Consider the following 20,392-nt stretch of genomic DNA (forward strand, 5'->3'; position numbering starts at 1 on the left):
GTTGACACTGAAATGAAAACTAATGCCTTTCTCTTCTAAGATACAGGGTCACCCAGAGGTGCTGAGTGCTGTTAGATGCTACTCATGTCTTGGGCCCTGTGGACAGCTTTAAAAGTTTGCTTTTGCCTTTGATAATATTTTATAATACTTAATAATACTAGCCTAAATTATTTCATGCCTGAAATTTTAAAAGAAATCACACCATTTGTTGGAATATCCTAAAGTCTTTATTTAGCATCAGGTAGGTTATTTCATTATGTAACATTTGTTAACTTCAAGACAGCAATTAAAATAATTTATTGAAAGTGACCGATGGCCCCTTTGAAAGCAATATTTCAGTCTGTGGTCTGGGAGGATAAATACTATAAGATTAATATGCCCCAATTAAAGGGGCAAATCTACTATACAGTAGGTCTCCATACATGTTTTAAGTACATAGGTACCTTGCAAACGTGAAATGCACAAGACCTCCTTTTATGTAGTTTGATGCTTATAATACAGGAGTGCAGCTTGATTTCTGTGGTGGCATTTGCCACTGGATGTTAAAGCTTAAAGGTTTGTCATTAAGTAATAATAATGATTAAAATCTATTTCTAGGGCATTTGTAAATTGCTGGATCTTATACATATTTTCAGTTCAAACAGATACAATGTAACCCTTTAAACTAATGACAGTGATCACAAAAACTGTAATAGTAAATTCAAAGCATTATGAAAATTAAATTCCTTTTCCAGTTTAATCATTTAGAACTTTGAAATCAGAAACTTGAATACTCAGGATTTTTGTTGTTGTCATTTGAAGGGGGGATGGGGTGAAACTGAGGATTAGTAGGAATCAAAGCCATCTTGCCAAATTTAGTTTTTATAAAATGACAACCTCTACCTCAGAGCACGTAAACACTGTAAAGGAGAGTCCTAAAGCATTCCAGCATCAAATATTCAAAATGACAATTTGGTTCCTATGTTACTCCATAAGCTAAAGTTACATTTAGGGAGAAACCTCCAGTATACATGGCAATAGCAGTCAGAAAAAGCATCCTCTCCCAGTTTCTCTGACCTTTCTATAAGATATTCCAAACAAGTATGTATGGTTAAGAAAGTGTATTTTCCCAAGACCTGCATCACCTATATTGTTGGGTGGAATTCAAGTTATCTCATGAACAGGTGTTTTTCTTTTTTCCTTTGAAAAGATGAGTAGAAACCAAGGGAATAGCTTTAAAAACATATGTTTAAGACTTATTCATAGATTAGCAAACACCCTGATTTGACTTGTTTGCACTTTTAATAAATGTCAGGCAAATTGAAGTAGTTTCTGTCCCAGTAGCTGCCAGAGTAAATCCAGTCCTGTGCTCCATTGTAGGGATTAGGACCTTGATGGAACCACCTGTTGAAAGAGCAAGGACAAGACTTAAGAGGAGGGCTGCAGAGAGGGCTTAGCAGTTAAGGCGTTTGCCTGTGAAGCTTAAGAACTCATGTTTAAATGTCCAGGTCCCATGAAAGCCAGATGCACAGTCACAAAGCGCATAATGTCGCACATGTGCCCCAAGGGGGCACACATGACTGGAGTTCATTCTCAGTGACTGAAAGGCCCTGCTCTCTCTCACACTCAAAATAATAATAAAAAAAAATTAAAGACTTAAGGGGAAATGATCACTTTCCTATGACATAGCAGTTCAGTACACTCTCCAAAAAGACCCTAAAGAAATACTGTTTGTTTAGAGACCATATAGAAAAATGTTTCAAAACAGGTAGCAATACTGTTCAATCCACAGCAGTTTAGTGAGGAAGTCCTATGCAACAGAAGGTTGATCTAACTCCTTATCTTCCACTAGAAGGCATTCTGCAAAGCATGAGGGGAATGAGCTTTCACAGCACACACCAGTACAGTATATATGGTGCCCAGTCTAGACACAACTTCCAAACTCATGCCGTCACTTAGTCATAGTTCAGCTGAACGCCAAGAGTAGACACACAGCTGCTAGCCCCCAAGCTAGTGATAGCTTTGATTTTGAAAACCATGATTTTTCTCATCAACTATGCCACATATAACCCACTGAGATAAACCCAGTTCAAATCTTGCTGAGTCTTAATTTAGATTCTTAGGCTACATCTAACCTTTTAACATCTTATCCCATCCTAATTCTAAAAAGAACTGCTTCAATCATTTTCTTGTCTTAAAAAGCTTGACACTCAAGAGCTAGATTTGGTAGCATAGGCCAGCAATTCTAGCACTTGAGAGTCTGAGGCAGGAGGCTTTTATATTTAAGGCCAATCTGGCTGATACACTGAGACCCAATCTCCAAAAATAAAAGGAACAAAACACCCTAAAACAACAACAATGATCTATTTTATACAGCAGCAGCTTGGTACAGATGATGAAAATGCTACATTACATGTTTAAAAGGTTGTTAAAAATCTGCACTGCTTTTTCTAATGACCATGTATGAGTAACATTTATGCAAATAGTTTACTGTGTCTGCCATTCTTTCTAAATAAACAGCTTCTGAAAACAAGTCAGATATGTTTGGTGAATCTCCAATCCTGCTGTCATCATTAGAAGACTTTTGAGAAAAAAATTATTTATGATAAACGGGGTCACACAGTATGGAGGTTTGAGTGTAACATGTCCCCCATGGCTTCATACTTAATCACTAGCTGGAGGAAGGATGAGGCTGGGGATGAGCCCGTTCTGCTTGCCACACTTAGCTGACTTGTGGAGATGACGCTCAACTGTCTGTGCCAGCCATGTTTTCCCCACCATGATGAAATCTCTCCTTGAAACTGTAATCCAGAAATAAACCCTTTCCTTCCATAAGCTACTTGTGGTCAGGTATTTTGTCCCAGCAAGGAGAAAGTAACTGCAACATGCAGTAAATGAGAAATTCTAGTTATTAGTACAAGGTCTCATGCTACAGTCCAAGCTATCCTCAAACATGCAGCAACCCCCTGCTTTGGCCTTCCAAGTGCTGGGATTATATGGTGAACCACTATTCCTGGCTTGGTAAATCAGAATATTAAATCATTTGTTTAGCTTTTGGGATTTTTTTTTCCTAATTAGGAGTTCGCTGAAGCTGACGAGGGTAGGGTCATTCAGACTTTGGACACACTAGAACATGTCAGTGTAGTGGGCATGGAAGAAAGGAATATGTTGTGAAGAGTCAACTTGTGTCATTCCATTCAGTATCAGACTACCAAAACACCACCAAGAAACTGGCATTTCCCCAGGAATCTCATGCCTTGACAAAGAAAGGGCCAAGCCTGGTACCAGGCAGAAGGTGAACTTGTCTCCCCCAGAGAGGGATTTCAGGCAGAGCTGGCAACTTGTCGGATCCCTTACGGGAGGGACTAGAGCCCTGACCATATGGGTGGGATATCACCTTGGTCAGGACTGCGCACATGCACTCCTGTGACCTACTTCAGCCTTAGTCAGGACCAGCAGAGAGACTGGGGGGGGGGGGTGCTGAATCTTTTTGTCTCTTACCAATGTGGCCTTGCTGAGTAAATCTCCTTTTTCTGCTTTTCCACATTGTCTCTTAGTTAGCTTTGGGAGGACAGGTGGCTGAACCTGGTGTGTTAGGGCTGCCAGGGCACAGCTTCTGACTGTAACTTCCCTAACAGTAGGAGCCTTGTTTAATGAAAATCAGAATTTTTGTCTCATGTGAAATGTGCAGCTATATTCCTTTAGGTTTCAGGAGTCCAAGCAGTAAAATTACTCAGCAAAGGCAGGCGCCTCAGAGACACAAACAAATCAACACACGGTAATCTCAAGTAATTGAGAAGCACAGCAAGCTTCAGGCCCTGTGCTATTAGATTTCTTCCACACAAAATCGAGTTGGGGCGGGGGATTCAAAGTTGTAAAGAGAGATTTCAGAGAATGATATATATAGAAGTTTTTATTCACTAAAAGCTTCTAGAAAAAGATTCTAAAGTCTACACCTGCAAGTCTGTCTTTGGGGATGCCCGGTTCTTAAGGACTATTCATAGCACTGTGTAGATGCACACTTTAGAGGACAGCCTGGTACAGGGGGGCTTATGGGATCTTTCCACTTCCAGTTCTAATTCTGAGCATTCATGTCTGGCAAGTCTGCTGCTGCTATGACACCCCCTAGCTCCCCTCACACAGGAAACAAAACCAAGTTAATCTGTCTATAGTCAAATATTTTTTTTTATTTTTTATTTATTTATTTGAGAGCGACAGACACAGAGAGAAAGACAGGTAGAGGGAGAGAGAGAGAATGGGCGCGCCAGGGCTTCCAGCCTCTGCAAACGAACTCCAGACACGTGTGCCCCCTTGTGCATCTGGCTAACGTGGGACCTGGGGAACCGAGCCTCGAACCGGGGTCCTTAGGCTTCACAGGCAAGCGCTTAACCGCTAAGCCATCTCTCCAGCCCTATAGTCAAATATTTTAAAAAGCATGGGCTATCAGCAAGAGGGAAAAGCTTACCGTCCAGGCATCTACACAGTAAAATAACATGAAAATACCACTTGTGCACCAGGCTCGTATTGTGGAAAAACTGTTTCCCAACTCCATGTCTCATTCAGCGCTCTCAGCTTCCCCATGCCCTCCCAAGGATGTCTCTGCATTCCTGTAAAGAAACAGGTCAGGATCCCAAGCAGCCGTCCTCCTGAGCAGGGTGCATACCCAGCATGGAAAGCTCTATAGCCGGACTTTCTTTACTGACAGCATGGAAGGACCGGGCAGGGGAGCCCGCTTTCAGCTCTGGATCTTAGCTCTTCCCAGAAGGAAGTGCTCTTACAACAGCATACCACCACCCCCTTCAAGCTAAGCCCAACTATTCAAAATCACATCGTGAGTCCTGAGACGTTCCTGAGTATGCAGTGTCACTGCCATAGCCAGAGCGAGCTACAAGGGAAGGAAGGCTCTTAATACAGCACAAGCCTGATCATCTTACAGACCTATATATGCATGTGAGAACCGCTGAGGCTCCGAGAGCTGTGCAAGCAAGCAAGCACTCGAGGCTCTGAACCACAGCTCACGAATAGCTCAAGCTTTTATGTTCTGGCTTCTATAGAGTGACCCATGATCTCTCTTCTGAATATTGAGACATCTGATAGTAAAAATTTTAGTGGAATGTTTTGTTTATATTAGAGACCTGAGTGCGCAATCAGAAAAATAAAGTAGTTAAGCAGAAATACAGCATGAAAGTGGGGCTTCCTGCAGAAAACATTAGAATGACACAATGTTTCCAGTCTTTTCTAAAGGGGCCAGAGCAAGCACAGAGGGTCTGACTGAAGTGCCGAGGGAAGGTGGAGGTCCAGTCCTAAGCCTCTGGGCAGGGCCCCTAAGTGAAAGGAACATACTCTCTCCACTGGGACCAAGCAGTGATTTCTACACAAACACTTTTCATTCTGTACTCAAGAGTTTTAGGGACTTGGAGTGTGTGCAAGCCAAGAAGGGAAGAAGAATAGCAGCTCTGTTGGCCTGGGCTTTATACTTTCGGATTCCTTATGAGTTAGTTCATTTGCAAGAAGATTGTTAGGGTAACAAAAAAGGCCAAAAGTTCTCTTGGACTAGATGCTATGTAAGATCATTTCTAGATCCGTTCTTTCTAAGATGTGAAAGGACTACCACATAATACCTACTAGAATGCTTGCAAAACTACATCCACAACAAGTGTGGTGGTGCATGCCTTTAATCCCGGCACTTGGGAAGCAGAGGTAGGAGGATCACTGAGAGTTCAAGGCCACTCTGAGACTAGAGTGAATTCCAGGTCAGCCTGGGCTAGAGCAAGACCCTACCTCGAAAAACCAAAAACAAAACAAAGCTATGCCATGCTGGGCTTTAACATTTGTGCAGTGACTAGATTATGGGACAATAGTTTATGAGTGATGATTATGTGCCTCACATGACTACTAAGTGATTCCTGGCTTAAACTTTCGCAGCCCACTTTTGACTTCTGACGCCCGAGACCCTGCTTCACACCATCCTCCTTCCATCGCGTCTAACCCTTGTGTTTGAAAAGTAAAGGCACTGTTTGGACAGGAATGACACATGGCAAGTGAATAAGCCAATGTCCATATGTGCACATGGATCTAAATGTACTCTCATTCATAAATCCCTCCTCAACATGGAAGGAACAGGGATTGCTGGATAAAGAAGAAAGATAAAATTGCTCAACTGATCTTACCTGTAGTGATTTTGAGAAAACATTTTAACCTTAATTTCTCAATAATTTTTCATCCTCACAATTCTTTTGGCTTTAATACTTAAGAGTCACTTGAAATAACTTTCCCTTAAGCCTTGAACAACTCAGGCTGGCTTTACGGCCTTTCTCTGTGGTTCAAAACATCTGATGTACACAGCAGCCTGCCTGAGGGCTCAGCCCCACACTGAACACAGCACGTACCTTGTCTTCCAGTCCTCTTCTGACTTGGACCTGTTTTTGCGGGCTGCTCTTTGTTTTTCCTCAAGTCGTTTTTTTTCTTCACTAGCTTGATCTAAAATAAGAACATCAATGGAAAGCATTTATTCTAAGCAAAGAATGCTGGGCACAGCAACAAGCACAATGTCTTTGTGGATAGCCACTGTCCAAATACACTGGGGTTAGTTCCAGTATGCTAGCATGGAACAGCTAAGCCATACAGGAAGTTAACATTTTTTGTTTGTTTGTTTGTTTTGTTTTTCAAGGTAGGGTCTCACTGTGGCCCAGGCTGATCTGAAATTAACTACGTAGCCTCAGGGTGGCCTCGAACTCACAGCGATCCTCCTACCTCTGCCTCCCGAGTGCTGGGATTAAAGATGTGCGCCACCACGCCCGCCTAGAAGTTAACATTTCTAATACACACTAAGCTGGACTTGGAGAGGCAGGCTTGTAACCATAGCTACCTGGAGGCTGAGGAAAGAAGACCCCAAGTTTGAGACCAGCCTAGGCAACATAGTGAGACCTTATCTCAAAATGAAAGAAAGGACTGGGTATAAGCCAAGCAGTAGAGCAATTGCCTAGCATGAGCAAGATCCTAGGTTCACTCCCTAGTGCCACAAAACTACATGAAAATACATAAGCAGAGGCCCGACAATCATGTCTTTTGGCAGATGATTGATGCACTTCACAACCTCTGTTATTTACCAAACAGTGATTGCTTACTCAGGCCCAAAGTGTTATGTTCAAATGCTTTAATGAAAAATTGGGTAGGGAAAAATGTGGAATTATTTTAAATGTTTCGCGAGACCTTGCAGAATTTCAGATTCCATTCGTAAGAAATTCACACAACTTTGCAGAATCCTGCTTTTCTGTTTCACAGCACAGAAAGCATTTAGTTGAGAGGCGATGAGTCTTTTTTGTCAGAAGCTGCCCTGTGCATGACAGAACATTTTTCAGGACCCTGGCTTCCAGGTGCTCCCACATGTTGCCAAGTATTTCCTAGAGGGGAAAATTGTCTCTCTTTCGAGAACTATGGAGTTAAAAAGCTTCACACTTAAATATTTCATACCGAAGGGGAAGCTTATGAAGGCCCTACAAGGCTCGCAAGGTGATAAAGGGTGAGCTCTGGAGTAGTGACGTTTGTAGATGTCAGTATGAAGCTTGCCATAGGGATGGTGTCCCCACATACCATATGTCTCTGGCACCACTTAAGATAGGACTTATGAGGGATACTACTGGATTAATGAAACTGAGCTAAGGATCTGTGTAACGTTGACCATAGATTTCCAAATTTAAAACAAAAGTTACTGAATTTAAACTTAAAAATCCCTGAGAGGCTAAAATTTCCAGTACTCCCATGATGTTAAATATGACCAGGAAGGAAACAGCCTCAAAGAACTGCTCCCCATGGGAGCAACAGATGTTTCTCACCTATTTCTCCATTCTCCATGGCTCGAATGTCGGGCCGCAGCCTGCAGTCCGTCTTAGGAATCACACTCTCCATCTCCTTGTCCACTTCATTCAATACCATTGCAAAGCTGGTAAAATTGTACATCTGAAAAGCAGAAATGTGATCCAATTAACACCTGCCAAGGCATGACACAAAGGGGAACGTCCTGATGGGAGGTGGGATGTGACAGGGATGCCTCTCTCGGGGTAGGGATGGGCAGTCTTCTCACACCTCACCTCACCTCACCTCACCTAACCTAACAGGGCTAAAGGCTATGTGCTTCCCTCCAAATCTGCACCATCTGTGGATACTGCACAGAAGAAATATTCCCAACCTCAAGTCAGCTCGAGCATGACCCATATCCATTTTCCTCTCTTCATTAAATCATTTCTGGCTGGAGGATTTATACTGAGTTGCATCAGCTTGTCTTTAAGAAGGGCTGGTCTTACACCCAAGTAACTACCGAAGGAGGCCCAATGCAGTCCTACCTAGCACACACTCCATCCAGCCTGACACCACAAGGGACAAAGAACAGCACAGGCCTGTGGGTCAGCAGACCACCTGCCTGTCTCAGCTTCGCTGCCTTGAACAGGGCACCATCAAGGCTGGCTGTCAACAGCATGGTCATACTGAGCAGGAGCACGCTCACCTGGGCAGAATTGGGAGGCCGTGGAGCTATGCGCCACAGGAGAACACTTCCAGGGATAACGAATACGCTTTCTGAATCTGGCATTGGCATTTCATCTGACTCCTCGGAAGAGCTCATCTACAAAACAAACAGGGGGACATCTAAGCAAAAAGTTTTAACATATATAAACAATGACACTCAGGCACTGTCAAATGGCTCACACTGACGGGAAAGGAAACAACATGAGGGTGGGCACTGGCTTTTTATCTTTTATTTTCATTTGCCATAAGGCTTGGGAGGGGACTTTGAGGCAGGAACAAGCTGCCTGGTGGATATAAAGGCCCAGGCGGAAGCCCTCGAAGAGCTGCATCTCCTTGTCCATGAAGCAGTGCTCCGGGAAGTCACAGACAGGGTGTGTGCGGACACAGCCCAGGCTTCCACACCTTCCAGTTCTACCCTGCTGTCCCCACCACCAGGATGGTTCTGTTCTACCCGGAGGGTTTTGTGTCTTCATGAGTGGCTGACCACCCTTGCACTTTTCCTGCACCCTCCAGAGCCACAGTGCTATGGCCTCCAAGATGCAAACCAAGCAGGCAGTTGACAGCCTCCACCTAGGTGGAGTGACTGAGGAAGGAAGGGTCAGCAGTAAGGAGTGAATCACAAAGCTCAGTGTTGGCTGGTTCCCAAAGGACATAGGTGAAGAGACGGTCTTGGGCTTTGTGACTGGAGAGAGGCTGGAGGGTACTTAGAAGCTGGAAGAGATGTTTCCAAGATGTTCGTCCAAACCTGACTGAAGCAAGCAAGAGACAGACTGTAGAGCATGCATGTGCTCCACAGGACGAGTCTATGTTTTACACTGTGACCTTCTCCCACCACGGATGCCTGGGTCAGGGCTGGGGGAGTGGGGGGGTCTCTGCAGCAATAAGTGTTGGATCAGTGGCTGTCACTTGCTATCAAAGCATTATTGCCATCCCTTCTTTACTATTTTCTGTTTTTCTTTAAAATAAAAAGGCAAAAGAACGCCTTTGTGTATTAAATGAGCAGGTTTGAAATGCTCAGCACTGGGCTGAGGACACAGCCAACACATGAGACATGGTGAGGACTCAGGGGCCTCCCCAAAGCACCCAATTAAACTCACTCCGGCACAAAACTCAGAGGGCTGCTCAAGGTAGCGGATCAGGGGACCTAGGAAGGTGTTGGGGTCCACCGCTGCAGGCAAGAGGGCCCTCTGCTGGGTGCTGTGCGTGTGTAGTTTTGCCTGGACATGGATGTGTAGCCGCCCCACTACTGTTCACATAAAGAACCAAGGCTGCGGACGGCCAAGGACCATCTCCAGCATCACAGTGAGCAAATCTAAAGCGGCGGGTCGAGGCACCTGCAGTGAACGTACGGTTTAACACCCAGCATGACAAAAGTGCCTCGGTAGCCTGGGAGCATGCTGAGGAACACAGGGTGCTGCACAAGCAAGGGACAGAGCAGACAGCAGTGAGTGTGACAGAAGCTGTTTTTCTGTGAAGACTGACCAGGGACTTAGGGGACAGACAGATAATCATCTGGACTCTGGCCAGAGTCCTTTGCTGTCTGCCCTGTGCATGAGAGGGCTGGGTCCCAAGTGTGCCAGGGTCCCAGCTTGTCTTTGCCAGGTTGTTTCTCCAGGCAGGAGCAAGGCCATAGAATTGGTGCCAGGGCCCAGGATTCTGAGACATTTCCTTCTTTAGCTGCCAGTTTCATGTGCGAAAAACTTCACAGAGTGAGGGAAGAGCAGGAAAGAATGTGGGCTACAAGGCGAAAAGCTGAAGTGTGCCCTCACAGCTGAAGGGAAAGCAAGACAGGTCCATCCTACAGCCAAGCTGTGCATTCCTGCCACGAAGCAAAACCTCACCCCAGGAACAGGGCTAGCCTGGTTTACAAAGGAAGTCACCCCTACCATGCAACAGCCACTTCCCAGGAAAGGAGGGTTTCTTCAACTTTTGCCCAAGAATCACTGAAGAAATGAGTGAAACTTGAGATCATGTTAAGCAAAATAAACCAGAAAGATAAAGCATTGCACTTCTCTCACATGGGTAATCTAGGGTTAAATACACACAAATGTACATGCAACCACACAAATATCAAAACACATACATATTCATATGACATAAAAACAGCAAAGGGGGGCTGGAGAGATGGCTTAGCGGTTAAGCGCTTGCCTGTGAAGCCTAAGGACCCTGGTTTGAGGCTTGATTCCCCAGGACCCACGTTAGCCAGATGCACAAGGGGCGCATGCGTCTGGAGTTCGTTTGCAGTGGCTGGGAGCCCTGGCGTGCCCATTCCTCTTTCTCTCTGTGCCTGCCCGCCCCTCCCTTCCCCTCTCCCCCCCCCCATCACTCTCAAATAAATAAATAAATAAATAAAATAAAAAATTAAAAAAAGAATAGCTGAGGGACCATTTGGGGAGAGGAAGTGGGCCAGTGGGAGTGGAAAGGAGAGAAGGTGAATGGGGTGTGAATATGAGCAAAGTACAGGACACACGTGTGAAGATGTCAAAATGAAACTCTTTATCTAATGTGCTGATTTCAGAAATTTAAGAAAAAGACAAGAAACACTGAAGAGCCCAAGAGACTAAGGCTGGGGCGGTCTAAGGTGAGGCCTAGGAGTTTGCAACTTGAATGAGATCTGAGACAATGCTTGGTTGCCAATAATGACAAGCGTCGTTATTTTAGCAGAAAGGACTGCCTGTAGTTCTGAGAGCAGAGACTGGTCTCAGCCCTTCCAAGGTGGTTCCATGAGGACCCCATCTGACAAGAGGCAGCACAGAAGCAAGCAACCCTGGAGTTCACACTGTTCACAAGTGGGGAGACTAGAACTGTGCTCCTCCAGTGGCGTGGGGCTGCTGGACAGCAGTCAATTCTCAAAGAAGCAGGTAATGCGCTGCAACCTCGCTCTAGCTCTTAGCAGCTTTGCCAGGAGGGAGGGGACAGAGTCTGTGAATGTCACAGCCTTCCTGTGAATGGGCCGCGAACTGTGGCTTCATCTGTGGGAAATTCTAACAGGATGAAGAATGCCCCACAAAGGACGTCCAGCATGGAAGAGGCCAGTCCCGTGTCAATACCCTGAACTGTGAGGGCCTCACCAGGGACTCAGCGCTTGACAACAAGTGAACAAGACAGTCAGGCTTAAAAATACAAGACAGTTTTGAAGTAAATGTTGCCTACCTAAATCAGTTTAGCCTCTAACACACCAACAGGGGAAGCAAATCGCCCCAGTGAACTTGCTAAAGCCGTGTGAGGTAAGTGCTGGCACACAGACAGCTGCTAGGCCGCCTGAACCCACAGAAGCTCACAGCAAGCCTCTGGCACAAAGGCAGGTCTCTGCACATGCAGAAGGCACAAGGAGGAGAATCACATGTGCCAGCAACACTGCCAACTGTGAGCCAAGAGCACACCACCCCCACCAGGCTCTGTGCAATGCAAGAGTCCACTTGTCCCCTGTCACCACCTCACAGCGTGGTCACCTGTTTGCTGTTCTTCTTCTCTTCTGTGTTTTTCTTATCATTCTTCTTGTAAGCATCAAAAGTGGCAGGGTCCACACTGCACAAACACTCCGTCCACTTCCCATAGAGGGCACACAGCTTCTTCTTGCTGTTGAGAGAAACTGCTGGTTAGCTGCCAACTAGACCTGGGCTCCGCTACGGTCAAATGTTAATATAAAGATATCTTATACATCAGATTTTCAAGGTAGGGCCTCTTGCTAGCCAGGCTGACCTGGATTTCACTATGTAGTCTCACAAACTCACGGCCATCCTCCTACCTCTGCCTCTCAAGTGCTGGGATTAAAGGCGTGCACCACTGCACCCAGCACATCAGATTTTTTTTTTTAAATTTTTTATTTATTTCTTTGAGAGCGACAGACACAGAGAGAAAGACAGATAGAGGGAGAGAGAGAGAATGGGCGCGCCAGGGCTTCCAGCCTCTGCAAACGAACTCCAGATGCGTGCGCCCCCTTGTGCATCTGGCTAATGTGGGACCTGGGGAACTGAGCCTTGAACCGGGGTCCTTAGGCTTCACAGGCAAGCGCTTAACCACTAAGCCATCTCTCCAGCCCCATCAGATGTTTTTTAAAAAAATTATTTATTTACAGAGAAAGAGAGAAAAGAGACAGAGACAATGGGCATGCCAGGGCCTCTAGTTGCTGCAAATGGACTCTAGATGTATGTGCCACTTTATGCATTTGGATTTACACATATGTACTGGGGAAGACCTGGGTTATTAGGCTTTGCAGGCAAACTCCTTACCCTCTGAACCATCTCTCCAGCCCTACATCAGATTTTTTAAAGAAACAGATATTTTGTTAACAGACGATTTCTGTATTAGACAAAAGACTTTAATGCTGAAATCTTAGCGCTCATCTATATTATTCAACATTTAAAATGGAAAACTTACCTTTTATCTTGTATATAGCCTTCAACTTTGTGCAATTCTTTCCCAAAAAGACCACATGGCTTAAAATTCAAGACACATTTGTCTCCAGTCCTATGAAGAAAAGTTCAAGTTCCAATGACCACTCAATGCCAGTGAGACAGGACAGGACAGAACAGTAACTGTGACAGCTGCTGAGTGGCTGTCCACACCTGCCAGGCCCACCCAGGGCATACCGTCTGGCCGCAGCACCGCACCCAGTGCAAAGAAAAGGAGGTGGCATTCACAAAGGGGTCACAGGCCCTGAACTTGACTTGAATAACTCTTCTGCTCCTTCCCCCTCAGCCTCCCTCCTGCAGGCCAGCAGCAGAATGGAAACAATGTAATGACAACTGGGCGGGGTGTGGAGCAAAGAAAGATTCATAGGGGCTGGGAAGCTCGAGGCCATCCAGGCTTCTGTATTCAGAGAGGCCCAAGGACACTACTCTCAAATGGGTGGGCTTCTATTCAACTAGGAGTTAAGTTGCCCGTCTTAAATGTTAAAATGAAGCCCTTAGAACAGCTCTGGTGACAGGTGACAGTAGGGCTAAGAAGCCCCACACGCCTTACCTGTGGTTGGTGATCTCCACGTTGCCGTACTGCTCAATCCAGAGCTTGCCCACGATGATGTTGTGCACGCAACAGGTAGGGTTTGTCCACGTGTAAGCTTCATTGTGTCTGAAAAACAAACCCAAACCAAAAGACATGTCTGTCATTTTGTCTAAAAAAGTGTGATTTCTTCAAATGCCAATATTCCAGACGACAAAGCAGGCTGCTTGATGACTAAAAGACGTCAAAGGCACATTGCTGGGGCTGAGAAGACAGCAAGGCTGGTGAGCGCTTGTCTCCTGGGCATGAGGACACAAGTGTTCTGGCACACACATGCCTGCCAGTGCAGTTCTGGGGAGCTGGGGTCAAGAAGGACCCCAAGGCTGGTTGGCTTACTCATGTGGCTGAACCAGTGAGGCAAACCAGGGATGACAAAAGAGTGTCTTAAAAAATAAGTTGTAGGGCTGGAGGGATGGCTTAGCAGTTAAGGCATTGCCTGCAAAGCCAAAGGACTCAGGTTCGATTCCCCAGGATCCACGTAAGCCAGAGGCACAAGGGGACACACATATCTGGAGTTCGTTTGCAGTGGCTAGAGGCTTTGGTGTGCCAATTCTCTCCCTCTCTCTCTCTACCCCTCTCTCTCCATCTTTCTCTGTCAAATAAATAAATCAAAATCAAAAACACACAAAAAATAAGTTGTAGAGCAAATGAGGAAGACTCCTGAAATTGACCTTTGGCCTTTACACGCACACATGTACATCCAGACACATATATGTGTGCACACACCACTCACACAAATACAAAAAACTGCACTTATAGTAACTCCTAGTAAAACAGGTATCACTTGCATATTCTTGTTGTACAAGGAAATTAAAACTCAAGAAAAAAAAAAAGTCCATCAGACCCCAAATTTAAAATGCTATTATCAGGTTGAGTATCTCAATTCCAGAACTTCTGAATTCTAAGGATGCCCAATAAATATTCGATTCTGCAATATATGGACCTTAAACCCTCAGATTCGGGATGGTAACTGACAATATCTATGAAACCATTCCAAAATCCAAGAAAATCTAAATCTGACACACTTCTTATTGTAAGCATCTCTGATAAGTAAGACTTAACCTATGTATGATTGTATTTCAGAGTCTGGTGAAATACATGAAAAGTAAAATTAAATTACAGGCGGAAGGCTGGAGAGATGGCTCAGTGGTTAAGGTACTTGCCTGCAAAGCCTAAGGACCAAAGTTTGATTCCCTAGTATGCACATAAACCCAGATGCACAAGGTGGCACATGCGTCTGGAATTTGTTTGCAGTGGCTAGAGGCCCTAGTGTGCCCTACTCACGCACTCTCTCTCTCTCCCCTCCCCTGCTTTTCCCCCTCTTTTTCATAAACAAATAAATAAAATATTTAAAAAATTTACAGGTGGAAAATAATAAAGGTCTATTTAGCACTTTTCAGAGAAGGGGTCCTCCAGTTCTCCAAAAGAGCACCAATAACCCCCCACATTGCCTTTTTAAAAATGCATTTGTGTGTGTGTGTGTGTGTGTGAGTGAGAGAGAGAGAGAGAGAGAGAGAGAGAGAGAGAGCGGGCGCACGCGGGAGAGAGAGAGAACTGGCACATCACACCTGCAGCCACTGGAACTGAACTGCAGACACGTGCAAGCCCTGTGTGCATGTGCAACCTTGCGCATTTGCATCACTGTGTATCTGGTTTACATGAGACCCGGAGAGTTGAACATGAGTCCTTAGGGTTTGCAGGCAAGCATTTTAATGGCTAAGCCATCTCTCCAGCCCCAACAAAACCCTTTTTACATTTTATATACCCCTTGCTTTTGCAAAAGAAAATCTGTTTTGCTTCCTTATTTACACTTATTTCCAAAATATGTTTTTAAGAATTCTGGGCACAAGTCCTTTGTAGAATATGAGTTTCACCTAATTTTTACTGTCAGTCGCATGTCTTTTCATACATTGAACAGTGTATTTCACAAACCAAAATTTTTAATAGTCTAGTTTTTAAACCTAGTCTTACTCACTGAGCATTTTATATTGTGTATATATCTACATGAGGTCTTTGCTTAATCCATACTCCTAAGGTTTTCTTCCCACACCTTTACAGCTTTACTTTTGATTTTACTTATAGTTCATGATCTACACTGGTATAGGGTACAGTTCATTTTTGGCATATGGATGTCTACTATTCCCAAAGTATTGTGGAAAGGACTACTGTGTTTAGCTGTATTTCCTTTGCACCCTTGTCAAAAATCAGCTGACTAGGTGTCTGTGGAGTCAGTTTCTGGAAGTTTCTTCCCTGCTCCACTAACTTAAGTGGTGTGCCCTATTGCTAATACTAGAATGTCTAGACTAACACAGCTTTGCATCTTCAAACTGTGACTGGGATACCATTAATTCTGTTGGTCCTTTTCAGAAACTTCAACACTTCGGCAGTATTATCTCATTTGCCTTTACATGTAAATATAGGGTCAATTCCTCAGTATTTAGCAGAAGTCATCCAGAGGGGCTGTGGAATGGCTCAGCAGATAAAGTGCCATGTGTAGCAAGTTTCTTCTTGTTGCTGGGACAGAACACCTGACCCGAGCAGCATATGGAAGGAAAAGGTTATCCTGCTACAGTCTAGAGGGGAGTCTGTTCACGGCAGCACGGAGCATTACTTCTTGTCACGGAAGCTGGGAAGCAGCAGCACGTGTGCAGCTCTGGCAAGGGGGGGCTTGGGTTTTAATACCCCAAAGAACTACCTCCCAAATTGCCACTGGATGGGGATTGAGTATGAGGCTTGATCACAAAAACATGAGCCTCTAGGGGTACATTTTATATTAAAACTATCATCATGGAGCCGGGTGTGGTGGCTCATGTCTTTAATCCCACCACTCGGGAGGCAGAGGTAGGAGGAGTGCCGTGAATTCGAGGCCACCCACAGACTGCACAGTGAGTTCCAGGTCAGCCTGGGCTAGAGTGAGAACCTACTTTGAAAAACCAACCAACCAAACAAACAAAAAATAACTACCACCATGGAAGCATGAGACTTCAGTTCAGATTCCCAGGACCCATGTAAATCCTAGGCATGGTGACCCTCACATGGTATCTCAGCACAGAGACAGGATCCTTGTGACAAGGAGGCCAGCTAAACTAGCTGAATCAAGGGAAAGCAAGTGACTGAGGTGAAGAGTAATCCAACACTAACTTCTGGTCTCCACGTGCACACACAAATGCATGCAAAGCACACGTCATCCAGTGGTGTTGACTTGGTACATTGTGCTTAAAGATCAACTGGGGAACTGCCGTGACCTGAATGCAAAACGTCCCTCACAGCACCAATGGTTTGTGATTATGCTTCGTACGGAATCCCCAGCTGGTGCCGCCTCAGGAAGGTGACGCTCTGCAGGGGGAGGCGTGTTGCTGAGGGTGGGCCGTCGGGTCAGGTCCTCCTGTGTGCTGGAGAGCCAGCTTGCTCTTGCTGTTCTGTCTGCTGCTGACAGACCATGTGAGTGGGTTGGCCATGGTTTTCTACCATGGTGAAGCTTCCTTTGAACCTGTCAGCCTGAAATAAATCCTTTCCCCCCATGTGCTGCTTCTGGTTGGTATTCCCTGCCAGCAACAGAATGTCATGTCACTGCTAGAGGAAGGTCGGAAATCAACTACAAGAAGGTGTCCAAGTACGCTGGGGTCTGGGGGTCTCCATCCCTCTGCACTTCTCCGCCACCTTCCTTCCGTTCTCAGCACACAGGCCCTGCGCATGCTTTACCGTCTTCACTTTCTCCCTGAGCTTATGCTGGTTATTACAATTACCTAATTACAGTTCTTAATACTAAAATGTTCAGAAAAACTCTGATTCCTTTGCTAGGATGCTTTCTGCTCCTCTAAGAGTGCTCACCTTTATGCAGGAATACAGTGACGATAGCTATTCCTAAGTCTTTGGTGCACACTGCAGTGCCTGGGTCATCCTGGGGGTAGAAGACATTGATCACCTTTTCCATGGTGGGTGATTAAGATTTTTTCTGATTCTTACTATGCCAAATAAAATGTCACTGTATCCTGGACACCTGGAATTCTACATTTGCTGTCCTCTTAAAATCTTTGCCGAGTATTGTCTTTGTTTTGTTTGCAGGCAACTAACGTGTCAGGCCACAAGTCCCGACCCTCTTTCTGCTTCACGCCCAGTGTTAAGGTTTCAAACCTTTGTATAGGTTATTCAGATGCATCTTTTGGTGGGCATCCAAGGGCCTGCACCCAGGCCACCTAGTCCTCAGGTCTCAAAGACTTTGGAGTTCCACTTGGGGTTATCTGAATCCCAGATTGTGGTGACAGGCTTAGGAATGGAACGCCAGTCTGGGGAGCTTCTTCCCCCTGTGCTTCAGGGCCTCTGATCTGTTCTCTGGCCAGCAGAGGGGTCTGAGCCAGGTCTGTCAGCACTACCCACAGCTGGGCCAGGGCAGAGAGGTAAAGAAGTCACAAGGGTGTGCCTCACACTCTTCAGACCACGGCAGCCTCTTTATCCAGTCCCTGCGCTACAGTGAGGGATTTTCTGAGTCCCAGGCACTGCGTGACTGTGGCCACTGCAGCTACTCCAGGACGGCAGCCACGGGTCTGACACGCACTCTGTGTGTCTGGAAGGGGTGGAAGAAACCAGAACTTCCAATGCTGTCTGTGTCTGCAAGAGGACCTTTCCAGGGCCTCTAATCAGAAAAGGGACGGTTTCTTGTGGAACCTTGTATTAGACAGCCACACATTGCTAGGATAAACTGCCAAACCAGGCAGCTACAGGAAGAAGGGATTTATTTGAAAATTACAGATCCAGGGCCAGTTCCATAATAGTGGAAAACACTGGCCCACTTCCATAGTCTAAGCAGAGAGAAAGAAAAGCAACCACCACCAAAAGCAAGCAAGCACACTTAGGAACTCCAGGCAAAGCTCAGGCACTCTGCATCTCTTTAGGCTGGAATTCCAAATCCACCCCCACACCTTAAGGCTGGACCCTAGGATCCACCCTCACCAATACCTCCTCAAGCCAGGAGGCTGCAGATCTAAATAATAAGCTTTAATAAAACTCCTGAATCTATTTGGGTACATTCATTCAAGCCACCACAAACTTTCCTGTCTGCCTCTAATGAATACCCAGTTCTGCAGCGTGGGAGAAAAAAAGGAATAATATCAAACTAAGAATTTTACTGACAAATTGGTCCTGAGAATTTCAATTTTCTCCTAGGTCTGCTGTCTCTATTTACTGTTCAGAAGCACAATGTCACTTTATGTCTCTTGACCAGGGTTTCTAGTTCTAATGAGTGACAGACAGAGGTAGATTATGTTTATTCTGACTTGCTTGGAATTGCCTTTGAATTTAAAGTTAATCTTTCAGAAGAAGAGAGTCCCCAGCTTACCTAATGTGAATTTATTTTAAAAGATTCTTAAGCACAGGCTGGGGAGATGGTTCTGTGGTTAAAGGTGCTTCCTTGCAAGCCTGACAACTTGAGTTCAATTCCCCAGCACCAAGACTCAAAGTGGCACATGCACCTGTGATCCTGATGTGCCTACAGCAGTGGGAAGCAGAGCCAGCTAGACTTGACACACACCATGGCAAAATTAGAGACCTTATCTCAAAAAAGAAGATATTCGAGCATGATGGCACACACCTTTAATCCCAGCACTTGGGAAGCAGAGGGTATGAAAATCACTGTGAATTTGAGGCCAGTCTGAGACTACAAAGTAAATTCTAGGTCAGCCTGGGGTACAGTGAAAACCTACCACTGGGGGTAAAAAAAAGTGGAAGGGGAGGACAAACACCCTGAGATTCACAGCTCTCCATATATACACTGTGCCATGTGCATGCCCCCCCCCACATCACAGACACACACACACACACCAATTAAAAAGCAAAAGATCCTTAAACAGAACATACACACCATGATAGACAGCTAGTTTCATAATAACTGTCATGAAAATCTAGGCACACTAAAATGTCTATTCACCTCTTTACACTTACTCAGGCTGATTAACACTCCCATACTGCTTACATTCTTTTCAGGAGAGGCCAGAAGTTTAGTTTGTTTCATGTCCTCCAGCTACGAAGGAAAGGTAGGATCTGCAGACATGAGTATACATGTACAAGCGGAGCTGCGTTAGAACAGCTGAAGGGCTTGACTGGGACTTACTCAAGAAGCTCTAATGTGATGGTTCCTTTGGGTTCTGCTTCAACACTCTTCCCCCAGAACTTCAGCTTGGGGTAGATTGAGCCATGGAAGATGAAATCGTTGTTTAATCCTTCTGCATGAAACGCACTGATGGGTGGGTGATGGCTGACCTGTTCGGAGATGAGTCTGAATCCAAGGTCATCTCTTAAGATTAAAAAAAAAGAAAGCAAAAGGCAACATTGCAATGTACTCTTTCACTGCGTACACCTTTGTCCCTCCAGTAGAAGCAACTAACTTGTGAAGGGAGCAGTTCACCAGAGTAAAGCATTCTTTATCCTTGTCCTAATGAAAGTGAGCGCAGCATGAGGAAGAGCACATGCACCCCAAGCCTCTGCATCCGATGCTGGTGCGTGCCAGCTGCTTGAGCTATTGAAACAAAAAACATAGATGATTTCCATAAAGGTTAATGCTGTGGTTTGAATGTGATGTGGCTCGCATAGGCTCATGTATTTGAACACTTGGTCCCCAGCTGGTGCCACTGTTTTATATGGTGTAGAACCATTAGGAGGTGGAGTCTTACTGGAGGGAAGGTCTCTGGGGGTGGCCTAAAGGTGTGACAGCCCAGCTTCACTTCTTGTCTGTTCTCTGCTTCCTTACTGTGGATGAAATGTGACCAAGTACTTCAAGCTCCTGACATCCCATAACTTCCCTGCCATGTTGGACTGTTTCCCTTCAAACTGAATCAAAATAAGCCCTTCCTCCCTTAAGTTACTTTTTATCACATCAACAAGAAAAGAAACT

The 20,392-nt window shown here is 45.2% G+C and overlaps 1 protein-coding gene across 4 annotated transcripts in view; it reads right to left on the reverse strand.

The window, feature by feature from the left end:
- Positions 1-204: 204 nt before the first annotated feature.
- The window catches only part of Osbpl1a (oxysterol binding protein like 1A), a 238,528-nt gene continuing 218,340 nt past the window's right edge, over positions 205-20,392 (reverse strand). For all 4 annotated transcript variants that reach the window (XM_004654838.3, XM_045134619.1, XM_045134620.1 and 1 more), the window contains 8 exons: positions 19,613-19,795; positions 13,468-13,575; positions 12,883-12,972; positions 11,955-12,081; positions 8,483-8,599; positions 7,815-7,938; positions 6,369-6,459; positions 205-1,383 (listed from right to left, as the gene is read on the reverse strand). In XM_004654838.3, the coding sequence (XP_004654895.2) occupies positions 1,281-1,383; positions 6,369-6,459; positions 7,815-7,938; positions 8,483-8,599; positions 11,955-12,081; positions 12,883-12,972; positions 13,468-13,575; positions 19,613-19,795 (943 nt within the window). In that variant the 3' untranslated portion in view covers positions 205-1,280. The remainder of the gene's footprint in view (positions 1,384-6,368; positions 6,460-7,814; positions 7,939-8,482; positions 8,600-11,954; positions 12,082-12,882; positions 12,973-13,467; positions 13,576-19,612; positions 19,796-20,392) is intronic.

The sequence above is a fragment of the Jaculus jaculus genome, chromosome 15 (assembly GCF_020740685.1).
Source record: "Jaculus jaculus isolate mJacJac1 chromosome 15, mJacJac1.mat.Y.cur, whole genome shotgun sequence".
NCBI lineage: Eukaryota > Metazoa > Chordata > Mammalia > Rodentia > Dipodidae > Jaculus > Jaculus jaculus.